The following is a 19,640-nucleotide window of genomic DNA, read 5'->3' on the forward strand; positions in this document are numbered from 1 at the left end:
GGAGATTTTTTGCTTTCATTTTGTATTGGAGAATAGAAAATATCAAGCTTAACTTCAGAGGACATTAAAACACATCGTGCAGTTTGAATTTTGGATATATATTTTTTAACGCGCTCGCACTCTAAATATGTTCACTTCTTATAGAATCAAATTTGCACTTATGAAGAGAGCCCCTAGAACTGATGCGATGACTTTGAGTAACTCAGGCAGTATTAAGATGATGTCACAATATAGATTTTTTTGATAGGTTTCAGAATTTAATTTTGAGAAGCCTTTTTATGTGATTCTTTTTTATTTTTTTTTATAATAAATGTAAAATACTGGATACTGTATATCCAGCTTCAGTTCTTGAGGGCTAACCTAACCTATGCAGCTGTTATCACAGTCTACAAGACTATAATTAAATTGAGAAATCTGTCCTATGATAGATAGTCAATGGAGGCAGAAAAGTTTCCAGTTTGAGCTGTAATGGTAAGTTCTGTGGGAGCACTTTTTGTATGAATAAGTGATGTGATTGACAAATGAAGACTTGTATTTTGTAGTTTCAAAGCACTTTTGTTCTTCAGACATGTTTCAAACGGTACAAGTGTCTTTTGCTGCTGAGTTTGTTAGAGATCCAAACTGTACTTGAGTTGTCTGGGCACAGCTTGAGAAAACTTTACAAACATGAATTTTGCTTAAATCCTGCACTGCATATTGATAGAGCTGTTTGGATCTGTGCCATGGTCCTAAAAAATCAGGACTTTTCTTGCTGATGTCTGTGTGCTTAATAGAGTACCTCCTGTGATAGCAACAACTGCTGCAAAAGGGAATCAGTTTCAGTAGGACTAATCATATTGAAGGCACCATTTCCACATGTGAAACATGAAGCAAACTTGGTACTGGGAAGCAAACAATTAAACTTTTACAGTCTTAACTTGTGTCATATTCTGAACACAATGAAATGATATTCGTGTTTTAGAAACACTGTCTTCTATTATAAAAACATCTTTCCAAGTCTTTGCTAAGAGCAAGTCAGAGGAAGACAAAGTTGTTCATTTCAGCAGAACCTGTTGCTCTCCTCTGGTCAGTCAGCACAGGAAATCAGCATGCTAACAAAACACCTGCATGTCATGAAAAACCACCATGTGTTTCAAGTTGCTTTGGAAACAGCATGCAAGTTACTTTGGTTTCAGAAAAAAAAATCTCTACTTCCCTCTACCTTTAGCTGTTGTCCACGTCTTAGGCAACAAAAATCGCTCTTCGTGAAGAATACTTGTATGAGTAGTAAAACAGTTTCAGTTCAGAGCTGAGTGACTGAGGAACAGAATTTAATGCTTGCTTTTTCTAGATAATAACCACTGGTATATATAGTGACAACTAAGGTTAGTTTTGGTGTAAAATCTGGGATCCATTTGGCAGATGTAGTTGATGGCAACAGTCATTCCTCTTGAAAAAAAAAAAAAAAAGAATTCTGTATACACTGTTCTCCTTTCTTTCTGAGCAGTGCTTTGAAAATCCTCTTGAGGGTCATTCAAATCTAGGTTCCATTGATTTGGGAAATCAGTGAGATGCTCAGTGTCCCACACTGCCCTAGGAAATCAAGTGGTCAAGTGTGTTGCTTCATAGCTTGTCAAAGTTGATCAGCATAGAATCATAGAATGTCATAGGCTGGAGAGGACCTTAACGAACAATTAATTTCAACCCCCCTGCCATTGAAGTGAGTAGCATGAAGAGGGAAGGAGAAAAACTCAATGGAGAGTGGGCACCTTTCCAGTGTGCACTGGAACTGAGAATGTATGTTTTGCTGAATCTGGGCTTTTCATAAGAAAAAAATATATATATATTCCAGAAAATTTTCAGTTAACTCTAGTGTTGCCTCAGTAGTGCTGTCAGCAGCAACTGAGTACATGCAGCTTAAACCAAAAGCTGGTGTCTGAACTTAGAAATGCTAGGCCAACTATGACAGTAGCAAATTCTTCCCTACTGTAGGTCCAGTCACTAGAGAACATCTTGTCTCAATGTGAGCTAGCCCTGAGTATACAATTGTGCAGCACAGGAAAGCCATCTCAGATCTTCTAAAAGCAGGATATCAATATTCAGTACCTATGAATTTTAGGGAATTATTTTGTATTATATTCTTTTTTTTTCCCTAGTGAAATTTAGACACGATCTGTAAAAAAACTGTGAAATTTCATGTGAATTTTATGTGAAATCAAAAACAAGGAATTACTGTCTTTCCAGAAATTATATTTAATGATTACAGAAATATACAGTTGTTTTCAGTTCCAAAAGCTCGTCTACTGCACGAAGAAAAATTTCCTATTATTTATGTTCTTCATTATCTTCTTCTAGTGTTTTTCTTTTTCCCCTTCCTATCATCTGTTGATTTAAGAATTAAAAGAGAGAATCTTATTTTAATGAATACACTTATCTATTGTTTTTAATTTTAGGTCAACTGTTGATGAATTGACGTATAGCTACTTATACACAGTGGATTTCCATGGGCTTTGTAGGCCTGCAGTGCTTCAGCTTTTTATGTGCTTCGTAGCTCAGGGAGCAGAGTGTGTACTGCACAGTGTTCTGTAGCTGCCTAGCAAAGAGCTTCTTGGGTTTTCTGTTGTGATAAAATGACTTTCAAGAGAAAAAAAGAGAAACAGTACAGAAGTCTATCTAAAAACAAATTACACTAAGAAATAAGTGAATGGTTTAACAAAATGTCTTCTGAAATTGCTGTGCAGGCTTTACTGCTTTTAAATTCAAAAGCTTAAAGGAAAATGTGATTTTAAAAAGCATGTTCAATCCAACTCCTCATTGATAGTAAAGAGTAACCCTAAAATTCTCTCTTAATCCTACAGAATCCGAGAAAGGGACAGCAATGGCTCCTATGCCCTGTGTCTGCTGAATGATGGAAAAGTACTGCATTACCGTATTGACAGAGATAAGACAGGAAAGCTCTCCATACCAGATGGAAAAAGATTTGACACCCTCTGGCAGGTCTGTTCAATTTGAATCACTTGGGCATCATCCATCATGTTACAATTTTACCCAATTAGGCAGTTTCTTTTACTTTGCTGTGTTTCAACTGTCTTTAGCTAAATAGCAGCATGTATGAGCAATTTATTTGTCCTCCTTATGACTTCTGTGTTTTTGCAAAACAAATAAAATGTTAATTAGTGTAGAAAGCTAAGTAAATGTAAAGATATTAATCATGTTTAAATGTGATGTAGCTTCACTGAGTTTTAAACTGCTGTAATGATAGTTCAGTTAACTGGACATTCTCTAGAATGGAAGTTTATTTTAATTTGTAAAAGACATACTGTTAGTAACATGCTAGGTGTGGTGTTTGGCTTATGTCCTTCATACTAATGATAAGCAGCATTTTAGAAAGCACATGAGATGATTTGGGGTGCTGTACATATAATGCACTGTTTAGCTTTAAAATTCCATACTTTATAGTCTAAACAAGTGTGGTCTGTAATGGTTATCACAACAAGATATCTAAACTCAATTAAAAATAAAAAAATTGAGAACTGGATAGTTAACTATGACATAGTTGGTAATAAAATTGAATACTGGAGAAATTATCGGTTAGGATGACAAGGCTAAAGGAAGTAAAAGCCATGAAGAATTCTGTGTCGTCTTTCTTAAAACTCTAACAAAAAAAAAAAAAAAAAGAGTCATAAATTTTAAAAACAAGTTTCTACCTCTGTATATTAACTCTTAGTATTTCTTGTGGATGCCCTGCATCTTTCTTTCCCTGAGTTATTGGAAATTTTAAGCAACTTGCAAAATGTGCAAGTATTTTTAACTTTCATTTGCAAACCTCTTCCTTTCTACCCAAATACACCAAGGCCAAAATAGGAGTCATGTTTCTGTGATGTAATGACAAAAAGCATGAATAATGCAGGAGCATAAAACTGGTACTTTATATTTCTTAACTGTTTACATCCCTTTATGAGTCTGAGGCCAAAGACAGCATTTTCAAAACAAGAAACAAACAAACAAAGAAAACTCACTATAGCAACAAACAAAGGTGAAACTCGGAGGTTTAAAACTAAATTATTTACACAGACCTATAATTTTTTGATGGCAGAGCCAGGTGGGGAAAATAGTATGTCACAAATCCTGTTCTTGGACTGGGTTCCAGATTCAGTCACAAACATCCTTCAGAGACACACACCTCTGCTAGAGAAAAGTAAATGTGGCCTAGTATATCCACAGTAAGGTTAGCTGTGAAGATGATAAAGGACCTGGAGCAGCTCTCTTATATAGAGAGGCTGAGAGACCTGAGTCTGTACAGCCTTGTGCCTCTCCAGCACAGGCTGCCCAGAGAGGTGGTGGAGTCTCCTCTGGAGACATTCAAGACCGGCCTGGACACCTACCTGTGCAACCTAGGGCAACTGCTTTAGTAGGGGGGTTGGACTCAATCTCTAGAGGTCCCTTCCAGCCCCTACAATTCTGTGATTTTGTGGTCATTTGTTGTAACAAATCAATTACTGTACATAAGCACATGATTAGGAGACAGTCAGTTATACCACTCTTACCTCTTGGTATCTCTTTGTTCTTTCTCTCTTTTTTTTTCTCTCTCATTCTGGTAGTTAGTTGAGCATTATTCATACAAACCAGATGGATTATTAAGGGTTCTGTCCATTCCCTGTCCACGGCATGGCTCAGAAAGTGGTAAGTTATTCCTATTGTTTTGGAATGTATATATAGATCATATAAAATGTATGTAATTTTTGCACTTGCAAACTGGATGGGTGCTGATTGCCATAGGTGTAATATAAATTTGAATTAAAAAAATAAAATAAAATACTAAATTTTCAAGTGACTTGAAGTCCTCCAAATCACACGGACTGGAAGCAGATCCTTTATTTTGTGGGAGGAATACTGCCTCTAAATGATCTAAAACCAACATCAGATCTAAAATGCACTTTACTACTTAGAGTGGCACTTTGTTTTGCTTGGGCTACCATGCTGGATGTCCTGACACTCCTCCAGCACACTTTACTCCAGGGAGATGCCAGCACTGCTGGTTAAGGCATTTGGGTGCAGTGAGATGAAGGTTTGGCTACACCTGATGCTGAGAAAGATAGTCTTTAAAATGCCACCTGCTTACAGTGCCTGGAGGGACTCATATCTTTGGGACTAAAGGTGTCCCAAGGGCCGGTGCAGTCTTGGACCTGTTTCTTCTTTAATGTCATGTGTTATGTGTGTTTACACAAATGAAATCGCATCCACTCCCTCTTTCTCTGCCTAATCCTCTTCTGACACTTCTCTTTCGGAAGCGGCATTCTCTCTGTAAGGGCCCTCTTCTGTTTTTCTTACTGGAAACCAGAGACATGCTGAACATACATGCTCTTACTTTACATGCTCCTTTGGAATCATTATTAAGGCACTGCATGTACTTTTGTCTCTGTGGCATTAAGTATCAAAGTGTGAGTGATGCACATTAAAGCCAGAACCCAAGAAGATGGGCTAAGAGAAATGCTGCAATATGATTTGAAAGTAAAAAGTTGGTCTCTCATTTAAATTATATTATAATTGTGGTATATTTTTACCATTTTTAGTATCTTCACATATTTCATTCTTTTACAGATAATGTTTTTGACACTCGCCCTCTTCCTGGAACCCCTTCTAAGGTAGGTGGTGAGTTAGCAATAAATTTATTTAAGAACCCTTGTTGTCACATAATCTTCTAGGAATTCTAATGCTTATCCTATTGTAGAGAACATCTTTTTCTAGAGATTGTTTATAAGCAGGAGATGGAAAATAAGCCTATAAATATTTTGTCATGCATACTGCTTTCCTAAGACTTTTGTACTGAGATATTAAGCATTTAATTTTGTGACTCTCTTTTATATATGTAATGTATGAGAAAATCAGTATGTTTCATATGTAAAATGCCACAATGAACGTTAAGGGCCAGGTTCTTTAGTGACTGTATCAACACCAGGAGGACAGATACTACACTGTTTAAATTGTACATCTCAAGACATTGGTGGCTGAAGCAAAAATGAAGGCTCACTTTACTGAGTAAAATCAGATGTTTCCATACCTTGTGTATGTAGTTAACATTCGTTTTTGCATGATGGTTTGATTCCTCATGAAGTGAAATTAATGGATTTTTTTTTTCATCAGCTCAGTGAGTTAGCATGCCCATTTGTGATTAGAATTGCCTGCACTCTTAGACTCCTTTGATTTCAGGTGTCATCTGAGGAGAGATGTGTAACACCTTCTCATTCATCTATAGTTGATCTAATCTGAGACAGAGTATTCAGTTTAGTTGTTTCACCACTCTCTGTACAGCCTAATCATCTTGGTTTTTGAGTTTGCTACGTGGATCTCTACAGCTGATGTAGTTCCAAATTACAGAAAAAGAAACATTTTCATTCAAATAAGCCCGTTACATTTATTTTGCTGTTGAGTTCTTGTTGGCCCATAACCAATCATTTTCATATCTGTTTTTGAAAATCAGGCACCCATTTAAAGTAATGGAATTACACTGTCAAAATAAGTGCTGCTTTTTAAATGTCCCGAGGTTTGGATTTATGCTGTTTACAAGTATGAATGGGGTGTTTAAGCACACTAATCAGGCCACTTGCATATAATCTAGTATATACACAGTTACAGTGACAGAGCAAGCACATTCAGTTTAGTAATATTACATAAAAATTAGGCTATTCACAGAAAATTCTGTTGTTTAAGTGAAATTAAATGCAAGAAATAATTTAAAGTCTTACTTTAAATGTTCAACATCTCAAAGCAGTAGTAAGAAAAAAATATCTGACTACACTGATATTTTTGACTAGGTAATTGTTTTTGACTGAGTAAAGATGTTTTTGACTGAGTAAAGAAAGTAAATGGGCCAAAATCTTCTCTTTTTTTATCAGTGTGTTGCAGTAATAACGACTCTAGTTGCAAATGGTGCTTTACAGGTAAAAGACTTGCTAATAAGCTATGATTAAGTCTTGCCTAACATAATTCAACTCAAAAGATCAGCCAATCTTAAAAAATCCAGAAGGCTTGTTTTTGAGCAATTTTTATGGAAAAGGGAGAACCTACCTACTGGTCACGTCAGCTTAAAATCTATTACTATCCACTCGCATGTGCCTACTCCTTTCCACTCAGACGGGGCCGTGATGATTTGTCAGTATTACATACCTTGGTTATAAGTAGTCACTGTTGGATGGAATCACTTCCAGTATTGAACCTGTATTTCCTTGGCAGGTCATTGATAAAAGGTGCTTGATCATGCACGTGTGTTTTCAGAATTGATCAGTAGTCGTTATACTGAAGACTTACCATGATGGAAGAAAAAACACAAAGAATTTGAAAGAAATAAAAACATGTAATTGAAAAATTCAAATTAATATTATTATTGATGGAGCTGAAGGACTTCAGTTAATATTGCTGGTTCTCATGCAAGAACAAATTTGTGCAAAAACTGTAACTCACTAATGACCATTTGTGTAGGTGTTCGTATATGCAGAGCCTGGAAGTAATGAATTCAGATCGTAAAACCAGAAATGTATCCTGAAAAGAACAAAGGAAAATTAGAAACCTTTATGCAGAAGATGTGTATTTGTATTTTAATTATATTACTGCCAGTAAGTTTAAATCAAGGAGTTTTGGAAAAAGCAGACAATGAAATTCAATAGGAACAATGATCAACTGCAGAATACAGCATGAGAGTTGCAATTTTTCAGAGGATGTGGTGGCTATAAGAGATCAAACAGGATGGGAAACATGCAGCAACACAGTGAAAGATGGAAGTGAAACATCACAGGTGTTTCCAGTGTGTTCACTTCTACTAAGGTCTCAGCTGGATTGCTTTCTCTTGTTTTTGGTACTGTACTGTAAAATGCTATCCAACAGGAGATAATCCAGAGCAAAGCATCAGGAAAATTCATGACTCATATGGAAATATTGATAAATAATGATGAATATTTGAATTTTTTAACAGTATCTTTATAACGTTTTATATAATTAGCACACATTAAAAATCTAAAGCCTGTTCATCTTTGTTTTCAGTTAACGTCATTTTTTGTACTTCTTGCTTCAATAGCCATATTGTCTGTTGTAAGAGCAGAGTGCTTCAAATCTTGCTTGATAAATGAGTCATCCTTCAACACACTAAACTTATAAACTGAATCATGTTGCTAAATATATTTGGAAGAGGTTCAGTGACAGAGTCAAAGGAAATATACTGTATAAAAGAACTGGGGAAAGGACAACCTGCTTGAATTAAAAAGCTGGTTTAAGGTATATGTACAGATTCAAGATGGTTTAAGAATAATGTAATTTAAAGCAATTTTATTGTTAGGATTTCATATACTACATTTATTTGACGTTTCATGTGTATACTTACCAGGCATATAAAAGAGAAATGTTGGAAGTGTTTTGTTCTTGTATACTACATGTGTTTTGTAAAATAGCTTTAGTAATTTTCCTGACACATTTACTATTCCTCTTTGATATTGTGGTTTCTAGAGTTGGGCAAGAGGTGGAATTATCTCAAGACTCAAATCGTACACCTTTCCAAAGGCTGGCAGCAAAAAGGTGCCTCATACAGTCTTTTTAGGTTATCGACTGAGTTAAAAGGACTTACACTTGACTAATTTCACTCTTTCTTTTTCCTTTTTGCTTGCTACTACTAAATGTGTGTCTTGACTACTAACAAGCAGATTGTGAAGATTTTGTAAGCCTTCTTTACAAATCATCTGCACAATTGCAGCCTTAATTTTATAGAACTAAAGCAATTTGTAAAGAAGTTTTGAAAATCAGAGGCTATTTTTAAGTGATTTTTCACATCCCAAAATATAGTATCAGTACTGTTCTCAGCATGTCTGCAAAAAATAAAAATAAAAATAAAAAATGTGAGCGATAAAATATATTTCACAAAATATAGTCACTTAAAAAAAACGAAGTAACATTTCTAAAGGAAAATACAATTCCTAATCAGAAAATTGGCTTGTTCACTAAGCTATGACAGAAGACATTTAAGGACACCATTTATTAATAACAAACACAAAATATATTCCTACAGAACTTGTGCACAAATCTTGTTATGCATTGAAGTAAATTACATTTAAACAAGTATGAGGTGTTACAAAACCAAGGAGAATGGGAAAGGTGGTAAGATGCCAGGGAGTCAAGAGAAATAGTCTGGTACTAGTAAAAATGTTTCATGGACAGAAAATGTTCAATAATTAGGATACCTGTTAAGCATGCAGTTATAGGCTTTTTTTTTTCATGCTAAGAATAACTTTGTGTCCATTTTCTACCTAGAACTAGTTCTATGAGTCTTTCATTTTGCTATTTGTTTATTTGTTTGTTTAATTCCATTTGTTCTGTAAAAAAAAATGAGTGGCACAAAAAGCCCTAGTGATATACTGCTGTTCAGAGTGAAAAGCTGTTTTACTGATATTGTACTTGGTAATCCTGATTTATATATAGATATATATATATATACATTCTTTTTCTCTATAACTTCACTTCACTGTTGCACTAAGGTAGTAGTAGCTGTCATCATCTGTGTATCCTCCAAGGCCTTATAGGACCCTTGTCTAATTTTCTGTGCTCTGTCATCTTTTACAATTAAATGCATAATATATGGATATATTCTAAAGCTATCTGAAAAAAAAAAATACCTTGCTATATATTATACTCCTATACATTAGACAAGAGAGTTGTGATTTGGCTTTGTTCAGAAAAATGGAGCTGAATCATCTAGACATGGTTTTGGTCACTGCTCTGTTCACCTGTTAAAGCCCATGCCTTTTTTCTGGTCATGTCCTGCAATCCAGTACCTATATTCTACCTTCTAGGGAACACACACACACCAGTAGAACCTAAAGCATATTGACAGAAAAGGATATATCATCTAAAAAAAAAATAATTCAGAAATATGATTTGCTACAACTTTGAGTAGTTACCCTGGAATACTAAAAAGCACAAATTTCATCATACTGATATATTTTATTATCTAAAGGTCAGATTTTTAACATTCCTAAGATTTGCCATCCTTTAGCCCAAACACAAAATTGACTTTAAACCTTTACACCTCGTCACTTAGAGTTGCTTTTCTTGCATCAAAACCTTTCAGACAGTAAAATATAAGATTTACAATGTTATATTTTTTCAGACTTGAAAAATGTGTTAGTTTTGCATGATTTTTTAAGAATTATTTGTTCATTTCACAGACTGGTTATTTAGATGCCTTTTTAGCACTCTGAACAATTTTTTTATAGCTGCTGTACTCATAAATTTTTCTTTTCTGATGAGACTATAAGTGAACTTATGCCATCTAGTGGTTACTATTAAGTTTTAGCCGAAGGTCATCGAGGACTTGGCTGCTAAGGCTGTAAGATGACTTTTGTTGTCCTGCATATACAGTTGGGTTATTTCAAATCAGAATTCTTAACAAGAAAAGAAAAAGAAATAACACTCACTGTACAGATTAATTTCATAAATGAAAAATCTCTACTACAAAATAAGAATTTTTACTACAAAAATGAGATTGAGTAAATTGAGCCATTTCATTCATATTTTAAAGCAAACAGTAAGTGGATCTCATTAAACTAGATGCTGTCATAGCTCCTGTGGGGTTATCTCGCTTTGGCCTTATCCATAAATAGAAAATGGTATTCCTTCTACTGCAAAGCTATCTTCAGTTGAGTGCAAACTCTGCCTCCTCTGCTTTCCTCTTATTGTGGATATTGTGATATTAGCACAGGACTGCTACAACAGTATAGCCAGTCCTTTATTAAGGCAAGAGTGGCAAGATTAGGTTAACTATGTACATCTGAGAATTAACCAAGTGATATTAAACACTAGCTGAAAAATCCATTCATGTGAAATAACGTTCTAGTATGAGGACATAAAATGACAATAAGATCATAGAGTCATTGAATCTTTAAGGTTGGAAAATACCTGTAAGAAGATCGTTTATTCCAACCATCAACTTATCCCCACCATGTCCCCTAACCAGATCCCTCAGTGTCACATCCACACATTTCTTGAGCATCTCCAGGACAGTGACACACCTCCCTGAGCAGCCTATTCCAGTGCTTCACCACTCATTCCAAGAAGAAATTATTCCTAATATCCAACCTGAAACTCTCCTGGCACGACTTAAAGCCATTACTTCTCATCCTAAATAACACCATTACTTCTCATCCTAAATAACACCATGCTTCACAGTTTACCAGTGTGCATACCACAAGATGTCACATATGTGCCTTTTTAATAGGTTCCTCTGGCAGACTCTTTTCCTATATTCTGTTTAAAGTGTAAGAGCAAATCCATAGGTGTTTTGCTCATTCTCTATTCTGGTAAGAATGCAGAGAGCAATCCCCTAGGCTATAATTTGGTTGTATTAAGACAAAGCTCCCTTCCACAGAAAGACCTGCTCAATTAAACTTGCTGCTGTTAAAGCATAGGTCAGAAAGGACTCTGAATTTAAATGACATTTCAATAAAAAGCAGAGTTTTTTATATTATTACTCAGACCACCGTACATGCAGGGAGAAATACCTCCTTCTTCCATTTATAGAAAGCTACTCTTAACTGCAAGAGAAAAATTCTGTCCTTACTGGTTGAACAATTTGTTCAAAGGATTGAAGGGTGCTACATGCCATGAATACATAATTGGCAGAACTATGGAAGAGAATTGCTATTTGAAGTTTTCTGAATGCTAGCCAATATTCTTCTGTTACTAATATGAGCTATAAAAAAGTACCTTTGAAACATCAAATTACAATTTAAACCAAAATACAATGATAACGCATTGATAAGCTGTTTAGTTGAACTGCAACAATAACGAATATCATTCCATAATTATGTAACAATTAGTTAACAAAACTAGCTCAGCTTCTCCATGAGGATGTTGTGGGGGACAGTGTCAAAAGCCTTACTGAAGTCCAGGTAGACCACACTGACAGCCTTACCTTCATCCACTAAGCAGGTCTCCTTGCTATATAGTGAAATCAGGTTTGTCAGACAGGATCTACCATTTATAAACCCATGCTGACTGGGCCTGATCCCCTGGGTGACATTTAACTGGTCTGTGATGTTTCCTGAGATTATCCAATCCAGAACCTTCTCAGGCACCAAGGTGAGACTGATTGGTCTGTAGCTACCAGGGTCATCTTTCTAGCCCTTTTTGAAGATGGGCATCACGTTAGCCAGTTTACAGTTGACCAAGACATCCCCAGTTAGCCAGGACTGACAAAGGATAATGGAGAGTGCCTTGGCAGTCACATCCACCAACTCCCTCAGCACTCAAGGGTGCAGTCCATCCAGCTCCATGGTCTTGTGAGCATCCAGCTTTTGAAGCAGATCCAAAGCCACTTCCTCGTGGATTATGCAGGGCCTATTTTGTTCCCCATCCCTATCTTCCAGTGTGAGGGGATGTGTTCCCAGGGAGCAACAAGTCTTACTATTAAAGACTTAGGCAAATAAGGCATTAAGCACCTCAGCCTTATCCTGATCCTTTGTCACCAAGTTACACTTAGCGTCCAACAAGGGATGGAGATACTCCCTAGCCCTCCTCTTGCTGTGGATGTATTTACGTAAATATTTATTGTTTTCCTTTGCTTTAGTGGCCAAGTTCAGTTCTAGCTAGGCTTTGACTCTTCTAATTTTCTCCCTGAACAGCTTCACTACATATCTGTAAGTTATATACTAGTGATCAGGTCATTTTCTCCTTATTCAGACCAGAAAGAGCAAACAGATTACTCTATGATGTTCAGTTATTCAAACTTATTAAAATAATTTTTTACCCTTCTTTCTTTCAAGTGGAGTTATTTCATAACATCCACAAGATAAAAAGGATAGGGTTGTTTTTTTCATTAGTTCTGGGAATGTCTCTAAGGGCCAGATATGGTGAGAGATAACTTGGAGGGGGAAGAAGGACAAATCAAAGGGAAATCCTTAAATTTTATAATATTACATGGCAGATTTAAAACCACATGTAAATTTAACATCTGCAGGATAAGATTTGTGCATGACCCATTCCAGTTACATCTCCCAGATTAAATGTTGTGAAATATTTCCAATAACTTCTTGAGAGGCATCGATATATTTGTTATTTGTCCTGCGTATTTACTCAAGGAATAGCCTCAAGAGTTAAATAAGCTTTTTTTTAATCCCTATCTTACTCTTTGATTCTCATCTGTGTTTCTCTTGCAATCATGCCATAATCTTCTGGAAAAAAAATACTTTCAACTTACCTATATATGTGCAGTTTAAAAATTCTATTTGTGTGCTACAGCTCCAGACACCTATTGGTCCCCCATCTGATGACCAGACACCTTTTAATCCTTATGTACTGCAAAGGGCAAGAGGTCTAATAGGAGCGGAGAAAGGTAGGCAGTAATTTATTAAGGATGTCACTGGATAAAAGTCACACTTTTTGAAAATGTTCTAAAATGTGTGTAGCATGGATATGTTGAATGTAGCACCTGTAAGTGCAAAATAGGCTCACATAATCTCTGATTTGTTTATTCATTGAACTACAGGTGATCAGAGAGAGGCCTTACCCATGGACACTGAGGTTTATGAAAGTCCATATGCTGATCCAGATGAAATTAAACCAAAAAATGTCACTCTTGACAGGAAATTGTTAACCCTGGAAGAAGGAGAACTTGGCTCTGGCAACTTTGGTACTGTAAAGAAAGGGTTCTATAAGATGAAAAAGTAAGTGTTTCCTTCTGTTTTATGAAGTGCAGCATAGTCACTGCCCAGCTATTATTTTTGTCTAAGTGCGGAAGTGCCTCCTATGCTTCTCTGACTCTGTCAAATACAGTAGAGTAAGAAGCACTGTGCTCTTCTGCAGATATTGTGTGGGCATTCATGTTCCTTGTCTGCATATTCTCTCTGTGAGATATAGTGTAGAGAGCCACATACAGCTCACCTTTAGCAATTGGACTTTCATCTAAAATAAATACGATAAATACCTGTTTCATGAAGCTGCAACGTTGCTTTTCAAGTGGACAGGAAATGTGGCCTCTGTTATCATGGAATTACAGTAGGAACAGACCCTGTTTATACTGACAAGAGCCAGGTCACCTGACCATGCATTTTCATAATAAAATGTTATCAGTATGTTGCTTAAATGCATGGGCTGATTACATATATGCTTTCACCAGTCAAAGCTGGAGGCAGTTCTTTAACCCAGATTTTCAGAACCAAGGAGGATTTTTTCATTTTCCAGTGTAATCTAAGGGGATTTGAAGGGCTGTAGTCTTGTTTATCAGTAGTTGTTCACATTTGAGCTCTGTCAGCTCATCGGTGACTTTTTCACATGTGTGTGCTGTAGGTTCCAGAAGCAGGATTAGTTTCTCAGCAGGTCAGAGCACTGCCTTTGGGCTTTGCAATGCTGCAGTGTCTTAGTCCAAAACACGAGTGCTGAGAAAGCCCTTACAGCTTTTCCACTGGGAACTCTCATCATAACACACATCTTTCTGTACAAAATGGGCAAGATAATTTTGTTCAGTGCCTTTGTTTTCAGACTTGTTTAGATTTTCTAATGATTACTTCTAATTTTCGTTATTTCTATTTTCTTTCTTCTGCTTAGCTATCTTCTGATCATTTGGTAGAGAGTTATTCCCATTGTAATCAGATTCCCATCCAAGTGTTCAGTTCTGTCTTTTGTCACAGTTCAAACTATGTGTGCAGAAACATCACTTGACGATTGTGTACATTTACATGTAGATTTTTCAGCAACTAATCCAAGGAGATTCTCTTTTGCAGGGGAGCCAAGCCAGTGGCTGTAAAAATTCTTAAGAATGAAAGTAATGATCCAACTGTAAAGGATGAGTTACTGAGAGAAGCAAATGTAATGCAGCAACTGGACAATCCATATATTGTCCGAATGATAGGTATATGTGAAGCAGAGGCCTGGATGTTAGTAATGGAAATGGCTGAACTTGGACCACTGAACAAATTTTTGCAAAAAAATAGGTTTGTAAGCTTTAATTCCTTTTCACAGGGAAAGGGGTAGGGAAAAAAAAAAGAAAAATCAAATCTTTTTATCTTAAGATGTTAGGACATTTTGCTTTGAAATATAATCTATGTAATAATCAGCTATTGTAGATACTCTTCACTGAGACATAATTATATTGCAAATGTATCCTAAGTATCAAATATTTATTCTATAGTAGTGCATTTTGAATAAAAGAAAGAATTTTCAGATGTTCTTCAGTTTATTAATATGTTCACAGTTTATTGATATGATCAAGACATTCTTATGCTGCCTCTTCCAATGGAATCTTAGCTAAACATAAATGGATCTTGTTATATGAAGAAGTTCATTGTACAAGTTTGTGTTTGAACTCCTTGAAAAATAATGGAAATGAACAACTGACCGCTTAAAGATTCGATTATGATTTTCAGACATGTCACAGAAAAGAATATAACAGAGCTGGTTCATCAGGTTTCCATGGGGATGAAATACCTGGAGGAGAATAACTTTGTTCATAGGGATCTGGCTGCAAGGAACGTGCTATTAGTCACCCAGCATTATGCCAAAATCAGTGACTTTGGACTATCTAAGGCTCTTAGTGCTGATGAAAATTATTACAAGGTAAGATTTGCGCAGATGTCAAAGCTGTTTACTAATATAGCCTAAGAAGATTATTTTTTATTTAAGAGCAGTTGTGTTTAAAAGTTGGAAGTAAGAAATATAGCATATATACTAATTATTTTATAGCCTACTATTAGTTGTCATGATTTTTCAAAATGTGTGATCAAAGTTAAGAAATGAATAGTAAGGGAAAAGCTACTCCATTATTTAGTTGTTTCTTTGGTAAATTTCACAGTAGAAGAATGAAATTACTGTGTAAATCAGATATTTCCTTCCATAAAAGTTGAAAATATCTTTGTTGCAAATACAAATTTAGCACTTGGTTTACATCATGTCAAAGGAAAATACAGGCTGGCAAACTGTCAACCTAACTAGCAGAATCAGTTTTGGGGCATTTATCAAAGGAGTACAGAAGGTAAATGTTCATTTGACCTAGGTAAATTTTGTTCAATTGGTTTTAAATTACCATGATCTTTATACAGCAAAAGAAGCTAAAATAAGTGCCACATTTCATCCTACTGCCTTTCCTTTAATCAGTAGCTTAAAACCAATAAGCCAGACCATGAAACACTGCAGAGGAGGAGCAAGCATATATGCCCTTCTGATGACATTTCTATAGGAAACTAACTGCTGCTAGAAAAGGCAGCTGTGTCTTAAATCACTTAAATCAAATCCAGCTTGCCTAGTTTGTCAAGGGGTTGAGATCTAGTATCAAAGGCTTGTTCCATTTACAACTCTACAAAATGCAGCAGGGTTATCTCAGATTTGGTACTGTGCCATTAGGGTTTGATGCTTGCATTTTTGTAACACACTGCAGCTTAATCAAATCAGTTTGCCACAAAGCAGTTGCTGTGCTTTGAAATAAGTATCTAAAATATTTAGATCTAAAAATAAGGTTCAAGACTCCTTCTGGCTGAGTTGGTGTCTCCTACCTTCTGTAAGTGTTGAAAAACCTTTCTTTGACAGAGCTTAATATTGAATGCCACTACAAACATGACTTCAGGTCCTTTAACTAAGCTTTGCTGTACCATAGCATTAATTCCAGTGCTTTCTTCAAATTTGGAAGATTAGAAACAGTTTTGTAACGGTATCAAAGAAGCTTCACCGATTTCTGTTAGGACAACTTTATTGGAAATATTTAGTACAAATGCATGAAAATCCAAGATAAACTGGAGTGTTATTTACTACTTACTGCTGTCTCAAGTCTGCTTCTTTTGTTTTCTGTTATTCCTTACTTTAGGCACAAAGTCACGGAAAATGGCCAGTCAAGTGGTATGCTCCAGAATGTATGAATTTCTACAAGTTTTCTAGCAAAAGTGATGTCTGGAGCTTTGGAGTTTTAATGTGGGAAGCTTTCTCATACGGCCAAAAACCCTATAAAGTGAGTAATTCTATCTGGCAGTTCTTTCACAGTAAAAATTTAGAGCAAATTCAAACCAGCACCTTTCTTTCCAACCTGGAAAGATAGCTGCAGGTCAAATGAGGCCTTAGAACCTATCTGTTGCAACAGACAAGTCAAAGGACAGCTCCCAGATCAACTCCAGACTTCTCTTTGTTTTATACTGTAATAATGTATGCTGTAATCATTTGCAACTCAGAAGACTGTTCTGATCATCCTGTTTCAGGGAATGAAAGGTGGTGAAGTTGCACAGATGATAGAAAGAGGAGAACGAATGGAACGTCCTGAAGCCTGTCCAGTGGAAGTCTATGACTTAATGAAATCATGTTGGACATACAAGTGAGTGTGATGCTTTTAATAGCAGTATATTTTAATCTAGATAGTTGGTAGCTAAATAGCATGAAATAAGATTATGTCAAAGCATATTTTATAAGCTAGATTTTAGCTTACAAGCAACCTGAAAAGGAAGGAGTCAGTTGCACTTTCAAATGAGAATGACATGAAGAAATGAGTACAGTCCAAGAATCTGATTTTGCACAGATGAACCGTTTTATGCTGCAGCAAAGATGTACAAAAAATAGTGTATTATCAAAACAATTTATTCCACCAAAATGTCAGTCTGATGTGTAAGTTTGAAATTAAGGAAATGTTTTTGGTTCATTTTAGTTTCCAGAACAGAAATTTCAAAGCCATGTCAAATTATTCATTCTGTTTCTCAGTTTTTAATTGTTTTGAAATTTTTTTTCCATTATCTCCAAATATCCAAATTTGTCACTTATGCCATTTCTCTAGAGAGGTCTGCTACCCCTCATTTGTAGTATCAAATATCACCATATAACACAATATAATTGGAATTGAAGCTAATAGATCAAATAAAATGAGTGTCCAGAAACCGGAGGCCTTACTCAAATGCTGAAGGTGATATGGCTGAAGAAATCACATGCTGCAGACACATGCAGAAAGGGAAGAGGAGTTGTTTTGTGACCTGTGAACAATTTTATCTTTCCCTCTGAACAGAAAACAGAAATGCAGAGTCCTCTGGGGTACGTAGTTCTCTTCTGAGAAAGGTATACCCAAAACTATTGACAATCCATGGAACTTAAGCATGAGCTCTTTAACCCCCAGTGCACTACATGATGTTATGATGTGGAACACCAACAAAAATCATGAAACCATGACCGTACCTTGCTTCTTTGTTAGTTTTGTTACATCTAGTATTCCAGAAAGAACATGGAACTGTTAAATGATTTCTGCCTTTTTTTTTTTTTTGGTCCAAAGTAATGTTGTGGTAGCTGTATAGGGAGACGGGAATTTTCATTATGATTAGTAAAGATACTATAAGGGGTATTGCTTTTTATTTAGTTGTCCTCAGATATCCTGAATATTTGAAATGAAAAGAACGTTAAAAAAAACAAAACAAACAAAAAAACCCACAGTGTTCAGTTTACGGTGCAGCTATTTCAATATGTATTGAATATGTCAGAACATCTTGTCAGCTTCATCGTATTGTCCCAAATGAACACAGGTGAGATACAGAGGAAATCAAGACAGTACAGCCATGCAGTGCTAGTGTAGTCTATTCTTAGTGGCACAAAGCTTATATGTATGGCTGTAGAACTCATTATAAGGAAGCTAATAAATTATAATTGTTCTTTCCTCTAGATTAATACTGAAGTAAATGAAGTAGCAAATTAAATGAGGTTGATTTACCATTTCTTGTTGTACCTTCAACCACAAAATAAGTTTCATGACAATAAATCCACCGACTGAATGCTCTGCAATGATATTAGCCTCTTGGTATTCGTTTTGTAGCAACATTTTGGTAGCCTTAAAATACTGTACCAGCCTCTCAGAGTTGTCACTGCAGTGAAGTCCCAGCTATTACAGGGCTCACATACCTCTTCAACTTTCTCAGTCCTTTGTGGTGATACATGTTATGTTTCCACAGTGTTGATGACAGACCAGGATTTGTTGCTGTGGAGCTGCGATTACGGAACTACTATTATGACATTTCCCACTAACATGGGAACAGCAGTTTGCCTTTCTTCAGCAAAGAGAAGCAGTCCAGATTCTGAAACCAAGTGACTGATTTTTGTACTGTCACCTTCACCATATAAAGTGGAGAGCTAAGCCCAGTGTGTGCTTTTTTTTTTATCTTTCTTGCAGAATATCAAGCTCCAGAGTAGAGCGGCATAACATAAGTGCAGATGAGTAGACTTCCATTACATTCCATTTTATTTACAGCTTTATAATCTTAACATTCTTCTGTCATGTAAAACCTATTTTTAAATAGGTTGTCTTTCAGCTGCCTTCCAAAAGGAAGTATGTATTTGATGTGCAAAGGATGTATTTGAGTGCAGATGGGGATTTAAATTTTTGTTGTTAGTATTCTTAGCTCTCAAACTGTGCTGTTCCAGCCTTCTCCCTCTCTGAGAAGGAATAGCATAAACATTTTTCACCATAAAAGAAATTCATTGTGACAGCGTCAGTCACTTTGACTGACAGCATGTTTAATTTTACTCCCAAGTCATTTTATATTTGTATTCTTCTCGTTAGTAATGTTTGCAGTGAGGAGCTGGGAGATGTGAATTTCTAAACTGTAGAAAACGAAAAGGAATGATCAACTCCATTAGGTGTTACTAGCTCCTCTCTTTCCTCATCTCTTGTGGAA

At 35.9% G+C, this 19,640-nt stretch overlaps 1 protein-coding gene across 2 annotated transcripts in view; it reads left to right on the forward strand.

Moving 5' to 3' along the window:
- Nucleotides 1–19,277, forward strand: part of SYK (spleen associated tyrosine kinase) — a 41,765-nt gene extending 22,488 nt beyond the window's left edge. The window contains exons 4-14 of one of the 2 annotated variants that reach the window (XM_065740662.1): nucleotides 2,838–2,976; nucleotides 4,581–4,662; nucleotides 5,581–5,624; nucleotides 8,476–8,544; nucleotides 13,258–13,351; nucleotides 13,505–13,682; nucleotides 14,739–14,948; nucleotides 15,381–15,570; nucleotides 16,811–16,951; nucleotides 17,196–17,308; nucleotides 18,918–19,277. In XM_065740662.1, the coding sequence (XP_065596734.1) occupies nucleotides 2,838–2,976; nucleotides 4,581–4,662; nucleotides 5,581–5,624; nucleotides 8,476–8,544; nucleotides 13,258–13,351; nucleotides 13,505–13,682; nucleotides 14,739–14,948; nucleotides 15,381–15,570; nucleotides 16,811–16,951; nucleotides 17,196–17,308; nucleotides 18,918–18,990 (1,333 nt within the window). In that variant the 3' untranslated portion in view covers nucleotides 18,991–19,277. The remainder of the gene's footprint in view (nucleotides 1–2,837; nucleotides 2,977–4,580; nucleotides 4,663–5,580; nucleotides 5,625–8,475; nucleotides 8,545–13,257; nucleotides 13,352–13,504; nucleotides 13,683–14,738; nucleotides 14,949–15,380; nucleotides 15,571–16,810; nucleotides 16,952–17,195; nucleotides 17,309–18,917) is intronic. The other variant, XM_065740663.1, reaches the window with a different exon arrangement.
- Nucleotides 19,278–19,640: the final 363 nt, after the last annotated feature.

The sequence above is a fragment of the Cyrtonyx montezumae genome, unplaced genomic scaffold (genome assembly GCF_038088225.1).
Source record: "Cyrtonyx montezumae isolate F1298 unplaced genomic scaffold, pur_monq_1.0 scaffold_29, whole genome shotgun sequence".
Taxonomy (NCBI): Eukaryota; Metazoa; Chordata; class Aves; order Galliformes; family Odontophoridae; genus Cyrtonyx; species Cyrtonyx montezumae.